This window comes from Drosophila novamexicana, unplaced genomic scaffold (genome assembly GCF_003285875.2).
Source record: "Drosophila novamexicana strain 15010-1031.04,08,12 unplaced genomic scaffold, DnovRS2.1 tig00000820-arrow-pilon, whole genome shotgun sequence".
Taxonomy (NCBI): Eukaryota; Metazoa; Arthropoda; class Insecta; order Diptera; family Drosophilidae; genus Drosophila; species Drosophila novamexicana.
Genome location: NW_020824828.1, coordinates 457,803 through 478,051, shown reverse-complemented (window position 1 = coordinate 478,051; position 20,249 = coordinate 457,803). Strand labels below are relative to the sequence as shown.

Sequence of the window (20,249 nt, the reverse complement as noted above, 5' to 3'; positions counted from 1 at the left end):
TGAAATTACTGAACATTCCGTTGACAACCTGCTTAAAAGCCTATATATAATTTCTCTGTGGGCGGCCTTTAAAACTAGCCAAAATATAGTATTTGAATACGCAAGTATATATTTAAGAGGAATGGTCGCACTGTGCGAAATAGCGTACCGTATGTGTATATCGTAAAAGTATTTGAATTCTGTTCTTTGGCATTTAAAAGCCTCAGTTATATTTTATGCATAAATTTATTTTAAAACAAAACATATTCTTTTGTAGATATAACAATATTGATGGATTTTCTGCCTGTGAATAATAGCTTACGTAATTTTAATTGGGTCTACATCTTTGTGAAAGTAAAAACGTATTTAATTCCGATAAATATGTTTTGATTGATCGATGCGTGACTATCGATAAATGCAATATCAATACTGTTACTGATGCCGCGGTTAATAAGACAAGTTGGCGCCTTGGTAAATCTGAATAAGTAAATCAAAATGTCGCTCGAGAATTTCCCACGTGTGTACAGCTTCATTGCGAATTTGTGCGCCTCGAATAAAGAATTGCATAGTCTATTCGCCCAATTCGAGAATGCGCTCAAGGAGAAGGCGGATCTTGGCGAAGCAAGAACAAGTACCTTAAGCCGCAAAACACATTAAGAGATTAACAGTTATACAAGAGATTTGAACTATTCCAGAGCTGCAGAAGGACATGCAAAATTTGCGCATCGATCTGATGCTGGTGCGTCAAGCGGCCGTCCAGATGCAGGAGGAACGCAAACAGTTCAACAGATTTGCCAGCATTTTAGATGCCTCCTACGAGCATCTACTCGAAATGGGCAACCTGCTCAACGATGATAAAATTAAGAATATGATGCGCTTCGCCGGCTTATGCAAACAGAACGAGGCGGAGGTGAAGCTGCAAAACATGGAGCAGCTGCAAAAGTTCAACCGGGAGTGCAAGGTGGCCATGGAGAATCGTGCAATTGGTAAGTGGCATGGACTTGGTCTGTGGAATTAAGCTGCATGGTAAAACGAAACTCAATTGCAGTTAAGGATTTTCGTAAATGGCAGCGTTTGGTCCAGGAAGCGGAAGAGGAACATGCGAGCATTCAACGGGAATTCGCGCAAATGGATCGCCAGAGGAGCATCAAGATTAAGCGTGCCACACAGCAGCGCAACAAGAAGATTGTCTCCTTGGTGCAGCTACGCAAGCAAATTGCCGAGGTAAGCTAAATGGCAAAATGTATCCTGCAGCTAACCCGCTCGAATTTACGGCCACAGCTTGAAACGCCCGTGCATGAAGTCAGCAAGAAAGCCGGATCTATGCGCGGCAAAAAGGCGCCGCTAATCCTGCAGTCGGCATTGGATTTTCTCAGCAACTATCCTGAGGAGCGCCGGGCCAAAGAGCAGGACATGGACGTGTCAGCGGCGCCACCATTGCGCTCCATCTTGGTGGTAAATCGCAGGCAGGAGGAGACGGAACGCATACCTAGCCCCACCAAGCAAGTGCATTTTGCACCGCTGCCATCGCCAGTTCATGGAGACGACATGGCCGAAATGATGAACGATGCCGAATTCGACATGATTGAACCATGCTCAGAGTCATCGGAGATGGACTCAGAAAATATGCCCAACACGGAGGATTTTCCGGAACGCGCGATTGTCCAGAAAGTCGAAGTGCTGCCGCGTCTGCAATTTTCTGATCGCAATATGAGCCTGAGCTTTAAGAACCTCTTCCCATCGCATAGCACCAAGCCAGCACAAGATTCTGCTGTCGACCAAAAGACAGAATATGAACACGGCGACAATCAACTGACATCCACAATGTTGGAAAATGACGACAGTTCCGATATAAACGACTCCAATTCTTTAGACTTTTCGAATATCAACTGCGACGTAAACGACGATTTCTTTTTGAATTTTAGTGACGGAAATGATTCGCAACCGGCAACAAATCGCCTTGCCTATGAGCTCTAAGAAGAATTTTTAAAAGCTATTCGAATATTTCACGCCTATATAAAAAAACCCGTACGATATTAGTTTTTAAGAGTATCAATTAAAATAGTAAGAAACAAGTTCTCTTATCAATAATTTTATACATAAGTATTTAAGCCAGAAATATCATGAAGAAACATTCAGCTTTATTTAATATACATACGTACATATCAATTTTAAAACTTAAAAATTATACAGAATTTCGCCTTAAGTCAAAGACTTTAGTTAGAAAGGCAATACAGTATTTAAATCATTGAATCGATTTAATTTATTTATATTACTAAACATTATTGTTCTTGAGTCAAAACTATCTCAGTATTAAAATCAACTGAAACATTTACTTTTTTACAAATTTGTTTCCAACAAAGACTTGATAATTTTTGCGTTAAATAAAACTCTTATATATCCGATACTTTAGTCAATCTGAATTGGAATTTAACTATTTGCATAGACTTTAATAATATATTTTAATTTTTAATTTTAAATCATGAATTAATTTTTTCTGACCACCCTGTTTTGGATCACCCTGTTTTGCAGTATTTTATCAGTGTAGAACATTTGTCGGACAACTCATGTTGGTATTTTTAGTTGCTACCTAAACGCAGTCACATTGTATTTTGTCTGTTGGTTGTCTCTGGTCACACCGAGAGGAGTGTTACGCGAAACACAAAAAGTCAAGCGAGCTCGTCGTTTAATTATTAAAAAAATAACTTGTAATAATTAAAAAAACATGAGTTTTTGAACGATGCAACACGAATGCATTCGATTGTGCGCATAACACATGTGACGCATCAACAAATGTAGCTTAAATTCATAGTTTGAAATCGTCACCAAATTGGCGTCGCGGACAGCGTATGTATTTTTTGTTCACCGTTTTTATCGATTAAATTGTATGTGTACGAAGAGATAGTTGCGACTATTGCTGGCGCGCAAACACGCATACTCATACACGTACAGCAGCAGCAGCAGCAACAACAACAACAAGAACAACAGCAGCGATTACAGTTGATACATTTAGAAGCGGAGCACCCTGAAAAGCTCGCAAACAAAGCTAAACGCGGAAACTGCGCTGCGTTAATCCAAATCGAGAATTTGCCCGCATCGCCAGCGCTTTTAACGCGAGATGTCTTGCAAAACGGAGAACAGCGCTGCCAGCAGCAGCACCACCACCAGCAGCAGCAGCAGTAGCAGCGGCTACGGCACCAGCAGCGTTCCACTTATCAGCGATAGCAGCCGCACCAGTGGTAAGTGGCAAACCACCTAAGCCCATCTCCACCCCCTCTCTCTATCTCTCTCTCTCGCTCTCTCTCTCTCTCTCGCTCGCTCGCTGATGACCCGTTTGTTTGTGCGCAGAAATTGCTGATAAGATGCTAAACATGCGTGCGCAGGGCTCCGCAAACGGCAAGCATAAACCACCGAAACAACTGCAATCGCAGCAGCCGCCGCAGCAGCAGGAAGAACCACAGCTGGAAGAGCAACAACAGCAACAACAAGCACAACTGCAGCAGCAGCAGCAGCAGCCACCGCCAGTAACGCCACAAAAAGAGGCAATGTCTGCGGACGAGCGAAAAGCCACCAAGAAATCTCTAGTCATTGTCGTTGCGATATTCGTTGCCAGTTTGATGACCATGTTCTATGTCTATGCAATATTTCCCGAATTGAATGCGTAAGTGTTGATCAGTTTCAAAGTTCATTTAACAAACCTATCAAATACCCTGTAATCAATCAATGCGCCTAAAGGGAGCGCGTATTTATGCAATATTAGGTGCGAACGCCGACAATTACTAAAACCAACGCATATTTACGTACAGTGAAAGCTCTTTAGAGCGAACGCCTGCTAGGCATATCTGCCTTTTTACAAATTCTATTTTTTTTTTGTTTTATGACATGAAACATGAAAACCTAACAATATTGGCTTAAGATCTATTGCAGTTATTTTGCTCTTTCATTCAGTTTTTCTTATTTTTTTCACTAAAAAAACTATTTTATATTTTTAAATGAGATATTCTTTGTTCAAAGGAGCTGTCGCTTATTCTGAATTCATACTCGTGTGCGTTTATTTTATAGATATTTTTTTGGTCTTAAGTTACTTTTGTCTTGATAGGTTGAACGGAAAATTTCATTTTATAGATTCTCAAGACAGCTTCGCTTCTTGCTTTTCTTCTGTTTGTTTATATCCCATATTTGTGTACAATACATTTTGTATAACAAGCGCTCGATTAGCACAAATGTTGCAAAAACAAACAAAAACAATTTTCATTAGCGTGATCCAGCGGAACGAAGCGGAGTATGTTATCGCAATTATTAACTATAGATGCAGCTAGGGTATCTGCTAGTCGGGCATTCGTGGCTCGCGGCTCGGACGCGCTTGTCACCTGCGCTTGTGTCATTTTCCTCTGACATTGTGACGAGCTTTGTACGGAGCTTGCGTTCTCCAAAAGTCACGCCACTTTACACTAACACACACACACACACAAATACACATACGCACACAGACAGAGTCGAATAAGCTTGTGCATTTATTACAGTCGTAAGTAACGCTTTTTTGTGTGTGTGTGTGTGTTCATTTTGTTGCTCGTTTGTTTGTCTCTTGCAGCTCTGAGAAGCAACATTTGAAAATACCACGTGATATACAAGATGCTAAGATGCTCGCAAAGGTCCTGGATCGCTACAAGGACATGTATTATTTTGAAGTGATGTTCGGCGTTGTTGTCGCTTACGTATTGTATCCTTTTAACATCAGCCAAGAAAACCATAACGAAACTGATCTTATCACACACATGCCCATACCCATACCCAAACACGTACATGCATGCATACATAGAGCTGCCGGACTAGATAACGGCGTTGCGCATCACGTTTGATCACGTTCACAAACGTACTTATAACCTTGACCTCATTTCAAATGGCTGCAAATGGTCAGTTTAGACCAAATAGTGTGCGACAACGACAGTCACATTCATGGTCAACAGAAGTTATCGCACACACTAACACACACGCACAACACGCGCGCGTCTACACCCACGCATAATTAGCATTGGAGACGACGTCGCCGTTTCGGTTGCAAGTAGGAAGCAGAAAATACACAATAAAAAGAAGAAGAGAGAAAAAAAGAACGGCAAGACTCGATACAACAACTGCGAGCATGTCGGAGCATGATCAGCTGATCGACGCTTCTGCCATTGGGCAAGTGCACTTTGCACTCTCTCTGCAGAAGCGTGTGAAAGACAGAGAGAAAGAGAGACGCGCATGTTGACGCATACATGGAAGCTCTCTTCCTATCACACACTGCCTTGCGTTCTCGGCCTTTCACTGCATGTTTATAAACAAATACAAGAATGTAGGGTTAGCCTGCGCACGCCGCAGATGAAATACCCTAGGCTTAAAAGCGATTACACAAGAAATTGACTTACTGATTGTATTTTGCTCATGTGTTGAAAGCACAGTGAAGCTTGTAAATGCCAAGATTGGTTAAAACATGTTGAAAACCATAACGATAATTCCTACTGACTGCAACCAAAATACAGAACGCTGACAAGTTTAATGGCTGTCGATACTGATCAAGAAAACAAACATCATACATATTCAAAGATACCTCATTCTACGCGTTACGTATTGCGTGTCACGATTATAATACTCTCAGCAAGTGTATGAAAAAAAGCACAGCCACACGCATACAACAGCGTGTGCAGGTGCCTATGTGTGTGTGTGTGTGAGCTTGCGTCTTATAAACAAAACAGCTGAGAACTGGTCATTCTTTTTTTTTTTAATTTTTCATTGTTTTGCTCATTAAAAAAGCACAAATACATATATTCATGCATATGTATGTATGCATGTAAGTACACACGTGTATTTGTATGCATGCGTGCTTACATATTTTTTTCTGTTCAATCATTTACAATTAGCCAAAGCAGCTGGCGACGCAATTACGATTTCACGTAGCGATTGAATGATCTGTAAGCTGGTTTTGTTAATAATATAATTTTTGTTATTTATAACAAAACATTTTTTCTGCTGAATTCGTTAAACATTTGCCACTGCCATGAATGAGCGCGCATGTGTTCGTCCGTAATAGGACGGAAGAACGATAAAAATTTGCTTGGCTCTTGTAATATAATATTTGTATGTGTAAATATTTATATAATATTATTCATTCAAGCTGGCAAAAGTTCATGCATGTTCTCTTTCAAGACAGAATCTGTATTGAGCTTATATTGTTACTTATTTTCTAAAATTCTAAAAACGAACTCTAAGACAGGTTTTTTATTTTTTAAATTCCTTCCATAGGTTTCATAGAACTTTCTGAGCTATTCAATAGATCGATCTCAAACTTATTTTCAATCATTTTTAATATATATTTAATAGATTTTGGAAAATCCAGTTAATGTGTAGAAAATGTGCCAAAGCCAGATAAATACTTGCAATATTCATATTCAAGCTGGCAACATTTGTTTTTTTTAGTGTTAAATTCATTTAACCGATTCTCTGTTTTCAAGGTTTGTTGGGTTCTTGACACCGTGGCCCGGGGCTGATGACAAAACGTTCGTTGCATTTGCCATTTTTTGTTATCGTTCATTTTTTTGGCTGGCACGTCTTGAATTCGGGTCGAAATCGATCGATTGCGATTGCCATTGTCAACGTGTGTTTTACTTGACTATTAATAGTCGATGATCCAACCCAGCCAGTTGGCAATTTATCAGATGATCTGTTTTTAGATCCATTTATCTAGACCCTAGGCAATATGTATGTACATCACGACCATATCTATTCATTCATTCATTCATTCATTGACATACTTATTTATGTTGCGGAAATTGGTTGCCTTAACTGAACGTGTTTTATATAGCCTACAAACATTTGCCATTCCTGGTTCGTTATTCCTGTCGATCTTGCTTGGATTCTTATACAAATTCCCAATCGCATTGTTCCTAATTTGCTTCTGCTCGGCGCTGGGCGCCACACTATGCTATACGCTCTCCAATTTGGTTGGGCGCCGACTCATCCGACACTTTTGGCCAAAGAAAACGAGCGAATGGTCCAGACATGTGGAGGAATATCGTGACAGTCTCTTCAACTATATGCTATTCCTGCGCATGACACCGATCCTGCCCAATTGGTTCATCAATTTGGCTTCGCCGGTAATTGGCGTACCCCTGCACATATTTGCACTGGGCACCTTCTGTGGAGTCGCACCGCCATCGGTGATTGCCATACAGGCGGGTAAAACCCTCCAGAAGATGAGCAGTTCAAGTGAAGCCTTCTCCTGGACCTCTATGGGTGTGTTAACACTATGCGCGTGCGCATCGCTGCTACCTGGACTACTTAAAAATAAATTTAAGAAGAAGAAGAAGAAGGTGGCGTAAAATTCTGGAAACTGGAGAACGGATTCGAACCTTCTCGAGAGCTGAGAATAGAATTACAGTACCAAAAAAAAAAGCAGAAGAATAAACATACCCTCTTATGTTGTTGATTTGGGTTGTTTAACGCGTACATACATACAACCACATGCAAATATTGATAAAACCTGCATATATCTATATACATATATTTTATTATTATTACTTTTTTAGGTTTCTCTTTAGTTCTTATAAATGTACCATGTATACCGAACTGCTATTTCCAAAAAAAAAAAACAAAAAAAAAAACACATCATGAGAAACATAATAAATACGCGTATATATATATATATTTCTTGTGAAACAACAAACTTGATAAACTCCGAGTATCTACTATATAGGTTTAGGCATTAATAACTATTAGTTTTTTTTTTTTTTTGTTTATTTTATTATTATTATTATTATTATTTTTTTTTTTTGTAATTTAACATACGAAACTTTTGCAAAATATATTTCCGTAACTTGTTTTAAGTTTAGTGAAACTTTTTTGTTTAATGCTATTGCAGTATTTACGAGAAATATTATCGATAAGTAAACCAATTAGCAAAAAACTAATTAATTCTATATACATATATATATATACATATATATGTATACATATGTTTTCGAGCAAATACATACATATTTGAAAAAACTAACAACTCGTTTGTCTTATTACTGCCGGCCAAAACAAGTTTTTTTCTCAATCTGTGGGTTATTTTTGCAAATTCACTTGGTAAATTGCGTTACTTTGGGATTTTACAATATGTGTAAAATTGATTCTTCGAGCTGTTCAAGTGATCCAGTCTTGTGTCGATGTAGACCTGATTAGAATTGCATTTATCCTAAAGTGATAAGACTCAGGATGTGTTTTAAAAATTGTAAAATCTTGTGCCTCAACTTAGAAAAGTTTTAAATAAACTACCTTATTCTGAATAAATTTATGTATAGCCAGCAGGGAGCAGCATGCAAAATTTTTATACAAGAACTAAGTTTTCTAAATTGGATATACTTAGTATATATTCAATTTAAGTTGATTAAGCTAAGTTAAGATGAGGTTTGAGGCTTACAGTTCTACAATGACACACAAAAGCTTTGCCTATTGGCGAACTTTTCATACTTTATCAACGTAGAAGCTTTTAGACAGCTTTGTGGCAAGTTAAAGCTTTTGCTTTTGGTTCTTAAAGCCGCTTAGTTGACTGAAAAGCTGCCTTTGTGAAAAGTTTTTGTCGTTTATACTAAGTTTTCGCCCTTGGTGTGTGTTTGGGGAAATTTCAAATTTTCTGAAAGCTTTGGTTTTCTCGATTTCTAGCCACGGTTCGTTCAAACATGTTTCTTTTGTGCTTTTAACAGTGTACGTATTAAACTGGGCTTTCAAAATAACCGTTTCTACGATTTCTACATACAAACGAGCAATTTTTAATTGTCATCCTTTCGTATGAGGGACATAGATATAGATATAGATATAGATATAGATATAGATATAGATATAGATATAGATATAGATATAGATATAGATATAGATATAGATATAGATATAGATATAGATATAGATATAGATATAGATAGATATAGATATAGATATAGATATAGATATAGATATAGATATAGATATAGATATAGATATAGATATAGATATAGATATAGATATAGATATAGATATAGATATAGATATAGATATAGATATAGATATTGATATAGATATAGATATAGATATAGATATAGATATAGATATAGATATAGATATAGATATAGATATAGATATAGATATAGATAGATATAGATTAGTGATGGAGTTAGGGCAGCTTGTTAATACACCTTGTACTTTCAGCCAATGAATGAAAACCTGTTATTGAATTCATGAGAATCGCAGAGTGCGGCAATCTTTAAAAATACTTATTTTTGTCTGCAATTGATAGAAGAGAATATACACGAATGTACATATGTATATAGATAAATACATACATCCATGCATACATACATTCACAAGCATACATACACACATATATACATTCAAATACATGCATATATATATAAATATATTTCATATATATGCATACATATATACATACAGGCATACATACAAATCTAGACTAATAAATACACAAGCGCATACATGCATGCATATAAACACATACGTACTTACCAAAAAATAATACTATATGATTGATGCAACAACATTTAAATAGAACAGTTATAAGTGACGTATGAAAACCTGCAAGCCTTACTTGAATTTATGAGAATCGAGTAGTAAGGCAATGGTGAAATGTACGCCATTTTTTATTTGCAGCGCTGCAGAAAGTAAATTGCGCTTTGTAAAATAGAACATACTTGCAAATAAACATACACATGTATGCATACACACATATACATGCACATGCACATTAACACATGCAAGTTCATTTTTATAAGCTCATTTCCTCGTATTGATAAGAAAGTATAACCCATGCTTGTGAAGAGTCAGCCAAGGAAACAATCCTCTAGCTGACGAACTCTGATTAATTTTATAATCAGACAATAATTTGTATGTTACCTGGCATTTATGACGTTCTACAGGTGTCTCTCCCCCAAACAAACACTTTTGAAAGGGTATTCTGCCTGTTTCCCATTTGTCCAAGGACTTTGGCTTGAGAATTGAGCGTGCGTATGTGTGTGTGTGTACGAGTGTGCGAAACTGAAATTATATTAATGTCATCGTAATTTGGCCTGTTATGCGTTACATGGGTGGCAAAGTGTAAAAGATTTGCCAAGTTTTGCTGATTGGCTCAAAATATGCACATGTTTATTAAGCTTAAGTAGACACACGCCCACACACAGACTTGCTTAAACATACAAGCTTAGGGCAGCCGCCGGCACGCTCCACAGTTTAATACACACAAAAGTTTGTACACTGTAAAAAATGCTGTGCAAGTAAGGAATTCAATTGCGAATTTTAAATGGGAAATGTGAGAAATATTTTTGCTCTTGACATTTCTAGGTTATTCCATGGGGTCTCCAAATAGTTCAATCCACTTCAGTTCTTGAAAATTTTTATATTATATACATATATTTTTTTGTTCAGTGTATATTCATCACTGTTTCGGTCTTATTTTCTATTTGTCAGTCACATTTGCTGCAAATTCTTATCACAGACACGCACACACACTATTGTGCTTATTCGCCGTGTGTGGGAGGGGGGTGGGTGTAGGGGCGTGGTAACTGTTGTAAATTTATTTATGTACTTCATTAGCCAAAAGCGCTCAGCGTGTGCTCCGAGACACTGCCAGACGCATAGTTGACCGAGACGCATCTGCGCGATTTCTGCACCCCAATCCCGTCCGGCGGATTTAAATCTGTGTACTGTACTTTTGATCCGCTGGCCGCTTAGCCAAAGGTGGTCAGCCAGTTGCCTATTGCCTGTTGCTGGCAGCCCGCTGAGATGCCAAATTGATGCGCCAATTCCACGTCTGCTCTGGCTGTGGGTCCACAGTCATGTGTCCGTACGGCACGTCTGCAAATTATGCAAATCAATTATGCGACACGCTTCTGACCGCCGGCTGCCCACATTGGGCACCTATAAGGGACCTTAGCAGGCGTGTGGCACTGATATGCTGATAGTGATACAGTTACGGGCACTCACACATGCTTTTGTACGTACGTTGTCGTAGCTGGTTTGATTTTTCGGAGCAGACAGGAGCTCAGCAAAGCCCCATTGTCAGACGACATTGACGGACGTGACGCTCGCTGCCTAGCTTTAATTGCATAAAAATGTGTGTGTGTGTGTGTGCTGGCAGGTCTGTCTAATCCCGCGCCCCTAGCCTTAGCTGTGTGTGTGTGCGCCTGAAAATAAAACTTTCTAGGACTCTAATTGACAACTTAAGCACGCAGCCAGGACTTTAGTCCACCCAGATGATGCCCGGCTGGCAGTCCATGACCTTCACACACGCTAAACGACTTAGCTTCGTACAATAGCACGGGCATTTCCATTACTGTACATGCAGTAAAGCTCCAAGGAAGTTGTGGCAATGACAAGTGCTCAACATACCCTGTTTCTTAGGCAAGGCTGCAAATACAGCGAATGCCATGTCTTCGGGTTCTCGTTTTTGGTAAATAATCAATTGGAATTTTGCATCCTTTTTGTTAATCAGATAGATCATGTTTTGAAAAGTATGTGGGTTATGCCGAAACAATGCATCAATCAATTTATTTTTTTCTCTCAAGAAAATGTATTCAAATTCAAAATATTAATTTTACTCTCTCAAGAAATTGTTTTCAAATTTTTATACTCTCATATTTTTCCGTAAGATATTTCATCACATATTAAACTCATTAAGATCAGGTTATTCCAGCTGCTCTGCTGAGCCCTGCTTTGAAATGGTTATACCCTTTTTATTTTGTTGATAGGGTATATGCAATATATACACAAGTAATTGGCGTCCGGCTCGAATGGGCCAAGTGGTCTGCATGCCTTTTTGGCGTTTTTAATTACATTCATTTGCCGTCAACAAATCGAGATAATTCTGGACCTCTTCTAGGCTTTACCACCTCCCTAATGCTAATTATGGCATAATGACAAAAGAAATATACAGGCGAGCATACTGTACGGTATTTACACACGTATGTACTTACATTTAAGTGTGCGCGAGGGTCAAATGAAAAGTTGTTAAGGTTAAACCAAGATAAAGTAGAAGTAGAATTAGGGTTCTAAATATGCGAATACTAATTATAATTAAATGCCATCTAGACACAAATTCTACTTTACACACCTATCAGAAAATTTGAGAGTATATAATTTTTGGTTTTATTTGAATAATTCAGCTAAGAACATGCCATATATGATTTTTTTTTTATAGAATAGCGCCTAACAAATCCAAGCAGGCCTGAGGCATATTATAGTTGATATGCCAAAGGAATTAGAATCGAAGATTACCCCTAGCACTAAGACTTCCGATTTACGAGTAAGTTCTTGTCCATTAATGGATAATGATGAAAGATGTTCATAAAAACATGTGCTAAAGCTTGTATGTATATTATATATACTTGCTAAGAACATAGATCAACCTGTTTAATATGAGCCAACAAGTTGACTTGCTGACGCCATTTTTTGTGACTAAGGCTGCAAAACTTTTCATCCCACCCTCGTAGGCATATAGGTGGCTTGAACTTATTATACTCTAAGCCCATTGGTAATGGGTAAACAGGGTATAATGTTTTTGTCTAAATAAAGCATTTATGATCAAAGCGATGCATCAAACTGGGAAAATACATTACACAGAGAAGCATATATTCTCTCATAGTAATAACGATAAACAACGATTTTGAGACATGATCTCCGAGCATAGCTGGATACACCAATATTTGATATCTCCCTCCATTTAAAAAATATTCGTTCTTAAGGTTAGAGCCGAACTTCAAAAAGATCGGACTTTAAGCACCGATTGCATGTATTGATTAAAGAAAGCTGGAATCCTTGTAACGGCAGCTTGGCAGCTGGCTTCAGGGTATCTGCTAGTCGGTCACTCCCGACTAGAGCGCTCTTATACCATGTTTTTTTTTTTTTGTACTATTTTTTGCACTTGGGACTGCCATTAGCAGCTAGTTAAATTTTTATAGACCAATAATTAAACACACTTTGTATTAACTAGTCGTCGGCTGGCACGCAGATTTTCCCAGCATCAAAATGGTACCAAATAAGTTACCGAGGCCGAGCAGTCAGCTGGACTGGATAAGTGAGTTTCAGGCTCTGTGGGTAACACACACACACACACACACACACAGAAACACACACAGCACACGCGTTTTCACCCCCCGTTCAGGGGGAGTTCAATCAATTTCGATTCACTAGACTTTATCGAAAACTGGTTCAGACATGGGCATAACTAAGACTTCCTTAAGATAAACCAAAACGCTTTCACAACGGAGTTGATTGCAATTCCCCAGTTTCTTAGAGTATTATTATTTCTAATGAGCTCTTGAGTATTCTATTTTCAACTTTTAAAGATAAGTTTAACAACTCAGCTGACTTGAGCTTCAAGGCGTTTAATGTATTGAAAATTTGCTTCGGTTTAAGAAACCATAAAATTATTATTTAATACAGAACAACTTTTTTCAATTAAAATCTATAACATCTACTTTGGCTATGTCTTCGGCTTAGCGTGTTTTGTTGATACGAACAAAATATTGGCTTAGTAGTCAAAAAGTTTGTGCGGGTATATTAAAGTCGACTCCATACGTTTTTAGTCACCGTATTATTTTGAACTAATCCGGTAGTCGGTCTGCCTAATAGAAATTTGCTTCGCTCTATCTATGTATGAGCAGCTTTTGTGTGGTGTTCGTATGGCTGATGGATTTTTAATTAAATGAGATTGAAAAGCTTCAATTATTTAACGGACAGCTACCAGACATGCATCCACACATCAATGTAATTGCATCTTTTCATGCGAGTGCGCAGCCAAAGCCTAATACAAATTAACAAATTCATCCCAAAAGCATAATTCCATAATCGAACAAGCTCTCGGCTCGATACATTGAAATCAAATCCAAATGAACATCCAATCGACCTCTCAGATCGGTTTATATAATCACTCTATCTGTGTAAATTTTTTTGATAGACTTCACAGTAGATTAAGTTGTATTTGTAAATATTCATATATGTGTTATTTTGAGTTGTTCTCATACAAAAATCTAAATGGAAATGAAAGAGCCTATGTGTATTTAGGGTTTGGTTTGTGTGTTCAATAACTAATCCATTTTATAAAATATTATTTTACAATATCCATAAAGTAATTAGCTTCAACCAAATTAGAATTAGTTTAGTTAAAGTCCAGTTGATGTATATATTTTTATAATATGGTATATTATCCAATAAATCCAGTTAAGGTTCGGTTCATGGTACATAAAGAATTGGAATTCCACATTCAGACATTTATGTGCGCATTTTTTAAGTTAACAAAAGAGATTTAATTCCTGGAATTGTATTCAAATGCGAGAGGGAGCACCATTTATGCTTACTGTAAATAAATAAATGTTCTTTTCGAAACGACCATGGACATTTGATGGCTTTGGAAATCAGTCTGGACGAACGAAACACCTCGTCAAATGTTTTAAATCTGCGACAAATCCACTTGGGCACATTAAAGTGGGAGAGCAAGAGAAAATGACAGACCGTCAAATAAATGTATTGCAAAACAGCAGCCTAGCAATGGGATAAATACTAGTAAAAACCAGACAAAGCCAAATATAAGCAAATAAATGAATGGATAAAAAAAAAAATGAATGAAACAGCAAACGCAACGCCAACAACCAACAACAAACAAAATAAACGACGAGGGCCAAACAGACAATCAACTTGAGTATCTCAGTATCTGAGCATCTTGAGCAGCTCAGGCAAATAAGCAATGAAATGGCCAATTTAAATCAATGCGCCTTCCCAGCAACAAAAACTAAATGGCCAAGTGACTTTTTGGTCAACTTGTTGTTATTGTTTTTTGTTGTCTTGTTTGTGTTGTTTGCTGCTTTTGTGGATCGCCGATTCAAGCCCTGGAAAGTAGGCAATTTAATATTTTGCTAGCTAGAATGTATTTGCAAGTGTCCTGGCGTTTTTCTGTGTTCAGCAACAAGGAATCCAGGCTTGCCATTCCTTACATTATTTTATAACATGACTTCATTATATTATTACTGGATCCAGATCTTAGGTAGGCTACAAACCTGATTGCCCGGACTGACTTTTTTAATCTACTGGATTTTGTACAGTAAATAAGTTATCTAAATCCACTTGCAAATGTGCATCAGATTTAAATTCAATTTGAAAAATGGGTGAAAAATTGAGTTATAGTGCCTTACTATGCGATTCTCACGAGCTCAAATAAGACTTACAAGCTTTCATGTTTTCAATTTAATTGTTATATTTTCAATTCTTATTCTCTTAATCTGATTTCCCTATGCACCAAATCGCGCTCCCTCTCTCTCTTTCTCTCTCTCTCTCTCTCTCTGCCTATCTCTTTTTTTGTTTATGACTGATTTTATTTATTTTTTCCAGATCTATACTTATTTTATTCTTATAGTGAGCCAATATTTAAAAGTAGATCTGCCGCCTACTTATAGACGTCAATAAATAACAACCGTATTCAAGTTTTAGGTAAGTACAAATATGCATTCATATATATATATATATATTTATAAAAATATGTCAGGCTGCTCTGCTAATATTTTTTCCCTGTCTAATGTCATTCGAATGTCGAATGAAGGGCATATACATGCAAAATTATATTGTTCTTTTTTGTAAGTTGCATGAAGAATCAAGGCTTGAATTCTAGATATATTTATGTTTCTTGAAATTTTAATTAATTAAATGTTGTCGGGTGTTTGTTTTCAAAATGGTTGACTGTGACTAAGACAGAAATTGTGTTTGGGTGGTCTATATCCCTAGATTTCCTAAATAATTGGGTGTATACAAAAATAAATTGGAACTTATCTAATAGGTATAGAGGGAGACTTGTATTCCATTTTTAAGACTTGCTTATAATGGATACACTTGGCAGTTTTACCTATTTATTTCTTCGATGTCCTACAAGCGGGAAATCGCCGGCTCAAGAATAATTGTTTGCATTCCATTCAGGAACGTCGGACATACAAGCGGGAAATCACCGGTTCAAATCCAGGTAGTTTCTTCTAGTTTATTTGTATTGACATATTGACCCTTATATATAAGGGTAAATTCAAAACAGTTCCGTGCAGGGTATACCATTGTCGATTCCCAACGTCGCAGTGGCATCAAGTATGTGAAACATTTGCTTTGATCTTGCTAAGAATTGAGGATTTGCCTTGGGAACTCCACTGGCAATTACGCGACTTGTGCGTAGAACAAATAAAATAAAAACGTCTGCCTGCAATAGTCAAGCATAGATGTGGACCAAAGCCGATGTACCATGCCACACGCTTGGAGGTGCCACTGCTGCCTCATACTGGACCGGTATGACAATGATAAATATTGATTTTGTACAAGAGCATCAACAATTGCAGGCAGTCAGCACTTGCTTTCAAGCTCCTCACACACATACATATGAGCAAAGTGTGGGCGGCCGGAACCGTCACACTGACATATGGTTGGGGGGCGGGGCGGGTGTTGGGTCCTTGGATTTTTGGGTAGAATGGCAGTCAAGCCTGCTGCTCATGACTTTGGCCGGCAAGCGCTTGTCTAGACTTTTCCACATAAAAGCCGAGCTGCTCACACGGCCGTGTCTGACACATTTTTTGTAATTATGCGACAGATTCGTTTTCAGTTTCCTTTCTCTTATCCCAAACGTTGTGCTCTGTGCTCCGCTTCTCTGTTTTGTACTGTTTTTTCTTTTCTACTACTCCCACTTCTTTTTTCTCGTTTTATTTTGTTTTGTTTGCCGCCTTTTTTGTCGCCGTTTTTAATGGCAGCGCTTTGCGTGCCTAATTTGAATCGCACACGGCGCACATTAATGAGACGAGGACCCGAACCCAAACTGAAGCTGCACTCCGAGCTGAAGCTGGCCCTGGAGCCGTAGCTTGAGCTGAAGATGCCAGCCAAGACTACAAGACAATGACGCGGACTGTATAATGCCAGAGCCCAGCTGAAGGCGGGCTGAGCATTATATTGCTCATACGACCCATATGCGCGAGTGATTAAATAGGTGCCGGATGCCTGATGTGGAGTGCTTGGAGTCGAATTTCATTTCAACGCTGCCATTTAAGTGTCACTTTAACATGAGAGCAGAAACCCCAATGCTCTCACTAATCATATACATCGGCAACTAATGGGTAAAATGTCAAACGCGTTATATTTATATAGATATAGATGTCTATTAATATTGAGAATTTCAGGACAATTTAGTTTAAATACCAAAGCCCAAGACTTTAAGTCGACAAATGAATTTTTTTATAATTTTATATGCATGTTAACGGACCTGCTAATGGTTTATTAATAGAGAAGAGTATTAGACAAATTTGCAAACAAAACGAAGAGAAAGAAAAAAAAAAAGAAAAACGCGTCACTGACAGGGAAAATTAATTGCTGTGCTTGTGTCTGTGTGTGGGTGTGAAAACGTTTAAACGCATAATGCTTTAGACATTCGCCAAGAGGCAAACTGCAAAAAGGCCAAAATGAAAAGCACCAACGAAAACAGCAACAACGAATAATCAGAAAATAAAACCAAACGCATTGTGGCATCAACAATCAGACGGCAAATATGCAGACAAACAAATGATACACAAATCTGACATATTACCCTGCATATGCGCGACAATGTGTCCACGTATGTGTGATGTACATGTGTGTGTATGTGTGTATGTGTGTTTGTGAGGCAAGCACAAAAATATCGATACTTTGTAGCTTTTTTTTCGCTTTTTGCACATTACAATAGCATTTTGTCGACATATATGCCAGGAGACTTCTATCTATATACAAATAAAATACTTTTGGTCCCGACTGACAGACTGTCTGACTGGTGATCAACAGTAATATTTACTATAGTTACTTTTTCGCCTCTTCTTTGCCAATAATTCTCAAGTGGTTATAGCTGCGGACTGAGCACAAGACCTTGCAATTCTAGAGTTGAGCCTGCTCACTCTTAGTGTTTATACCTCGTTATGCCCAACCTTGAAAGGCTTAATAATTGATTTATTTTCAAAGAAAATTTAATAAATACGCGTTTCAGCGAGTTTGCGAACTCCACCCACATCAGTGGAAAATTTGAGGAACATTTTTATGCATATTTCAAGCTGGCCTCAACTTTGAATATGGAACATACATCTTTATTTGAAGGATACGTATGCTATTATGAACTTTTTATTATTTATAGAAAGAAGAAAACGATTGTATATTCTGTGTATGTATTATGGGTATAAGGTATTCGATAGTCAGTCAAACTCGTCTGATGCAAAATAATTGAACTCTGAACTAAACAGCATATTTCCCTTACTTCATATACTGTTTGCGCTAGTAAAATAAATTGCATAAACAGAAATTGAGGTAGGTCTCGGTCTGATTTGGGGTCCGGCTAATAAGCCAATCAATCAGCCGATCAATGACTCTTAAGTGCCTAATTAAGGCATGAGTCGATTGATGATGAAACAAACTTGGCCCGAGTGTCAAGACATTCTAATTGATTTCGCAATAAATCTATACAGCTTTTATTTTAATGTCGCTTACTTTTTATTCTTTATCACAGCCACTTTATTAGATGCTCACAACTTTGGGAATTATAAAAGACTATATCTCAAGACAGGCCACATGTAAAGTACAAGTACATACAAATTATTTTTTATATCAAGATGATCTACTTCGCTATAAAAAAGGATATTTCTTAGCTCAAAGAACATAAAAGAACAAAAAAAAAAAACAAATTGGATGTTGGCTTTCTCTCTAGTGATTTGAGCGCCAAGTTCAAGTGCCAATGCGCTGTCAAAAGTGGTCTCTCTCTCTCTCTCTCTCTCTCTCTCTCTCTCTCTCTCTCTCTCTCTCTCTCTTAATCTCTTTCTCTCTTTCGGTGTCTGTGTGCGTATTTCAGTACAAATTGAGTTTAAGCAACGTCTGCTGCTGTTGTTGTTATTGTTGCTTTTATAAACATAAAACGCTGTAACTTTGTTTTTTTTTTCTGGCTTTGTTTGCCTCTGGCTGGCTGAAACAAAACCGCAGCATATAAATTCATCATAAACGTCGACAATATTACCTAAATTGACGTATGGCTACACAAACACACGCACATTCGCACACAGACACACAAATAGGCGGGAACTGCAGCAACTTTTGCAGAAACTTTGAGCAGTCATTGTCCAAGAACTTTTTTGCTACGCCCGTAAGTATGTTCCATAAAATAGCAGACGTATAGTATAAATGGTTATGAGCGACTATCATATACCCTTTAGCAGATGTATGGTAAAGATGGGTTTGATAGATAGTATACCCTAAATCCTTTAATGCTGTCTAAGGTGATTAGCGCCACAGCTGCAATTTCAATTGCGTCTTTAGTTAATGTGCATAAATTGACCTATTGGTTGGGCAACTGGTTCATCTGAAAATCCTGACAATGCCACTGAAATGTTCGAGCAGGAGTGGAAGGAAATTGTCAGTACAAATCGAAGCTACGAATCGAACCGTTTCGCACCTGGAATTATATCAACATTTTTTTACTATGAACCGGATCTTCAGCCGGATCTAAAAACAGCCAAACATGGCTTGATTCAAAATGAAATGCGTTTACGGGAAGATTACAATTTACAAAATTTTATTATTTCCAAAATATCATTGTTTCATTAAGATATTGAAAACTATCTCGAACTGAACCATAAGAGGCTCTAGTCGTGAGCTGCCGACTAGGGGAGTTTTCTGTAACTTGTATTGCTTTTGTAACGTGTATTGCCTCGTAAAGATATTAGGATCTGTGTTCTTGAATGTGAAAAACCAGGTTCACGAACCCAAATTGGAAATTGGATCGAGCCGTGAAACAAATCATCTGCAATTCTGCTTGTTTTTGCAGCCCTGCTACAAACATTTAGGCAACGTCTAATCTAATAACCAGGGACCGAAAATAACTGTTATGTCATGGAACTTGAACTCAGAGTAAGACGTTTCGGTTGCGGGTATTAAAAGTCAGTCAAAAGTCTGAGCCGAGCAGCCATGACTATGGGCTGTTGTGTTAAAAGCTGAGCAGTCAAGTTTATGCATTAAAACGACAATAGGGCGGCGGTCAACAACACAGCCGGCGACGGGCAGGCAGCAAGGGTATAAACATTATGAGTAAATGGAGTATTTGCACTTGTAGATAGCTGATACTGGGAAGGAGGAAAGAATGCTGTATCCACACGTTGCAGAGAATGGCCTGTTGCAGGATGAACTGATAGCGCAGCTGCTCGCACGTGACTCTGGTGCTGGTTGGTGCGGCTGCATAAGCGACT

At 37.9% G+C, this 20,249-nt stretch overlaps 2 protein-coding genes across 2 annotated transcripts; both read left to right on the top strand.

Moving 5' to 3' along the window:
* The first annotated feature begins 474 nt into the window (after positions 1-474).
* Positions 475-1,956, top strand: LOC115764240. The gene is made up of 4 exons (XM_030707157.1): positions 475-610; positions 675-965; positions 1,028-1,203; positions 1,261-1,956. Exons 1-4 carry the CDS (start codon positions 475-477, stop codon positions 1,954-1,956), a joined length of 1,299 nt encoding a protein of 432 aa, XP_030563017.1.
* Positions 1,957-2,619: 663 nt separating this feature from the next.
* On the top strand, positions 2,620-7,736 carry LOC115764332 (transmembrane protein 41 homolog). Its single transcript, XM_030707282.1, has 4 exons — positions 2,620-3,218; positions 3,328-3,640; positions 4,571-4,699; positions 6,821-7,736. Exons 1-4 carry the CDS (start codon positions 3,098-3,100, stop codon positions 7,335-7,337), a joined length of 1,080 nt encoding a protein of 359 aa, XP_030563142.1. The 5' UTR covers positions 2,620-3,097; the 3' UTR covers positions 7,338-7,736.
* Positions 7,737-20,249: the final 12,513 nt, after the last annotated feature.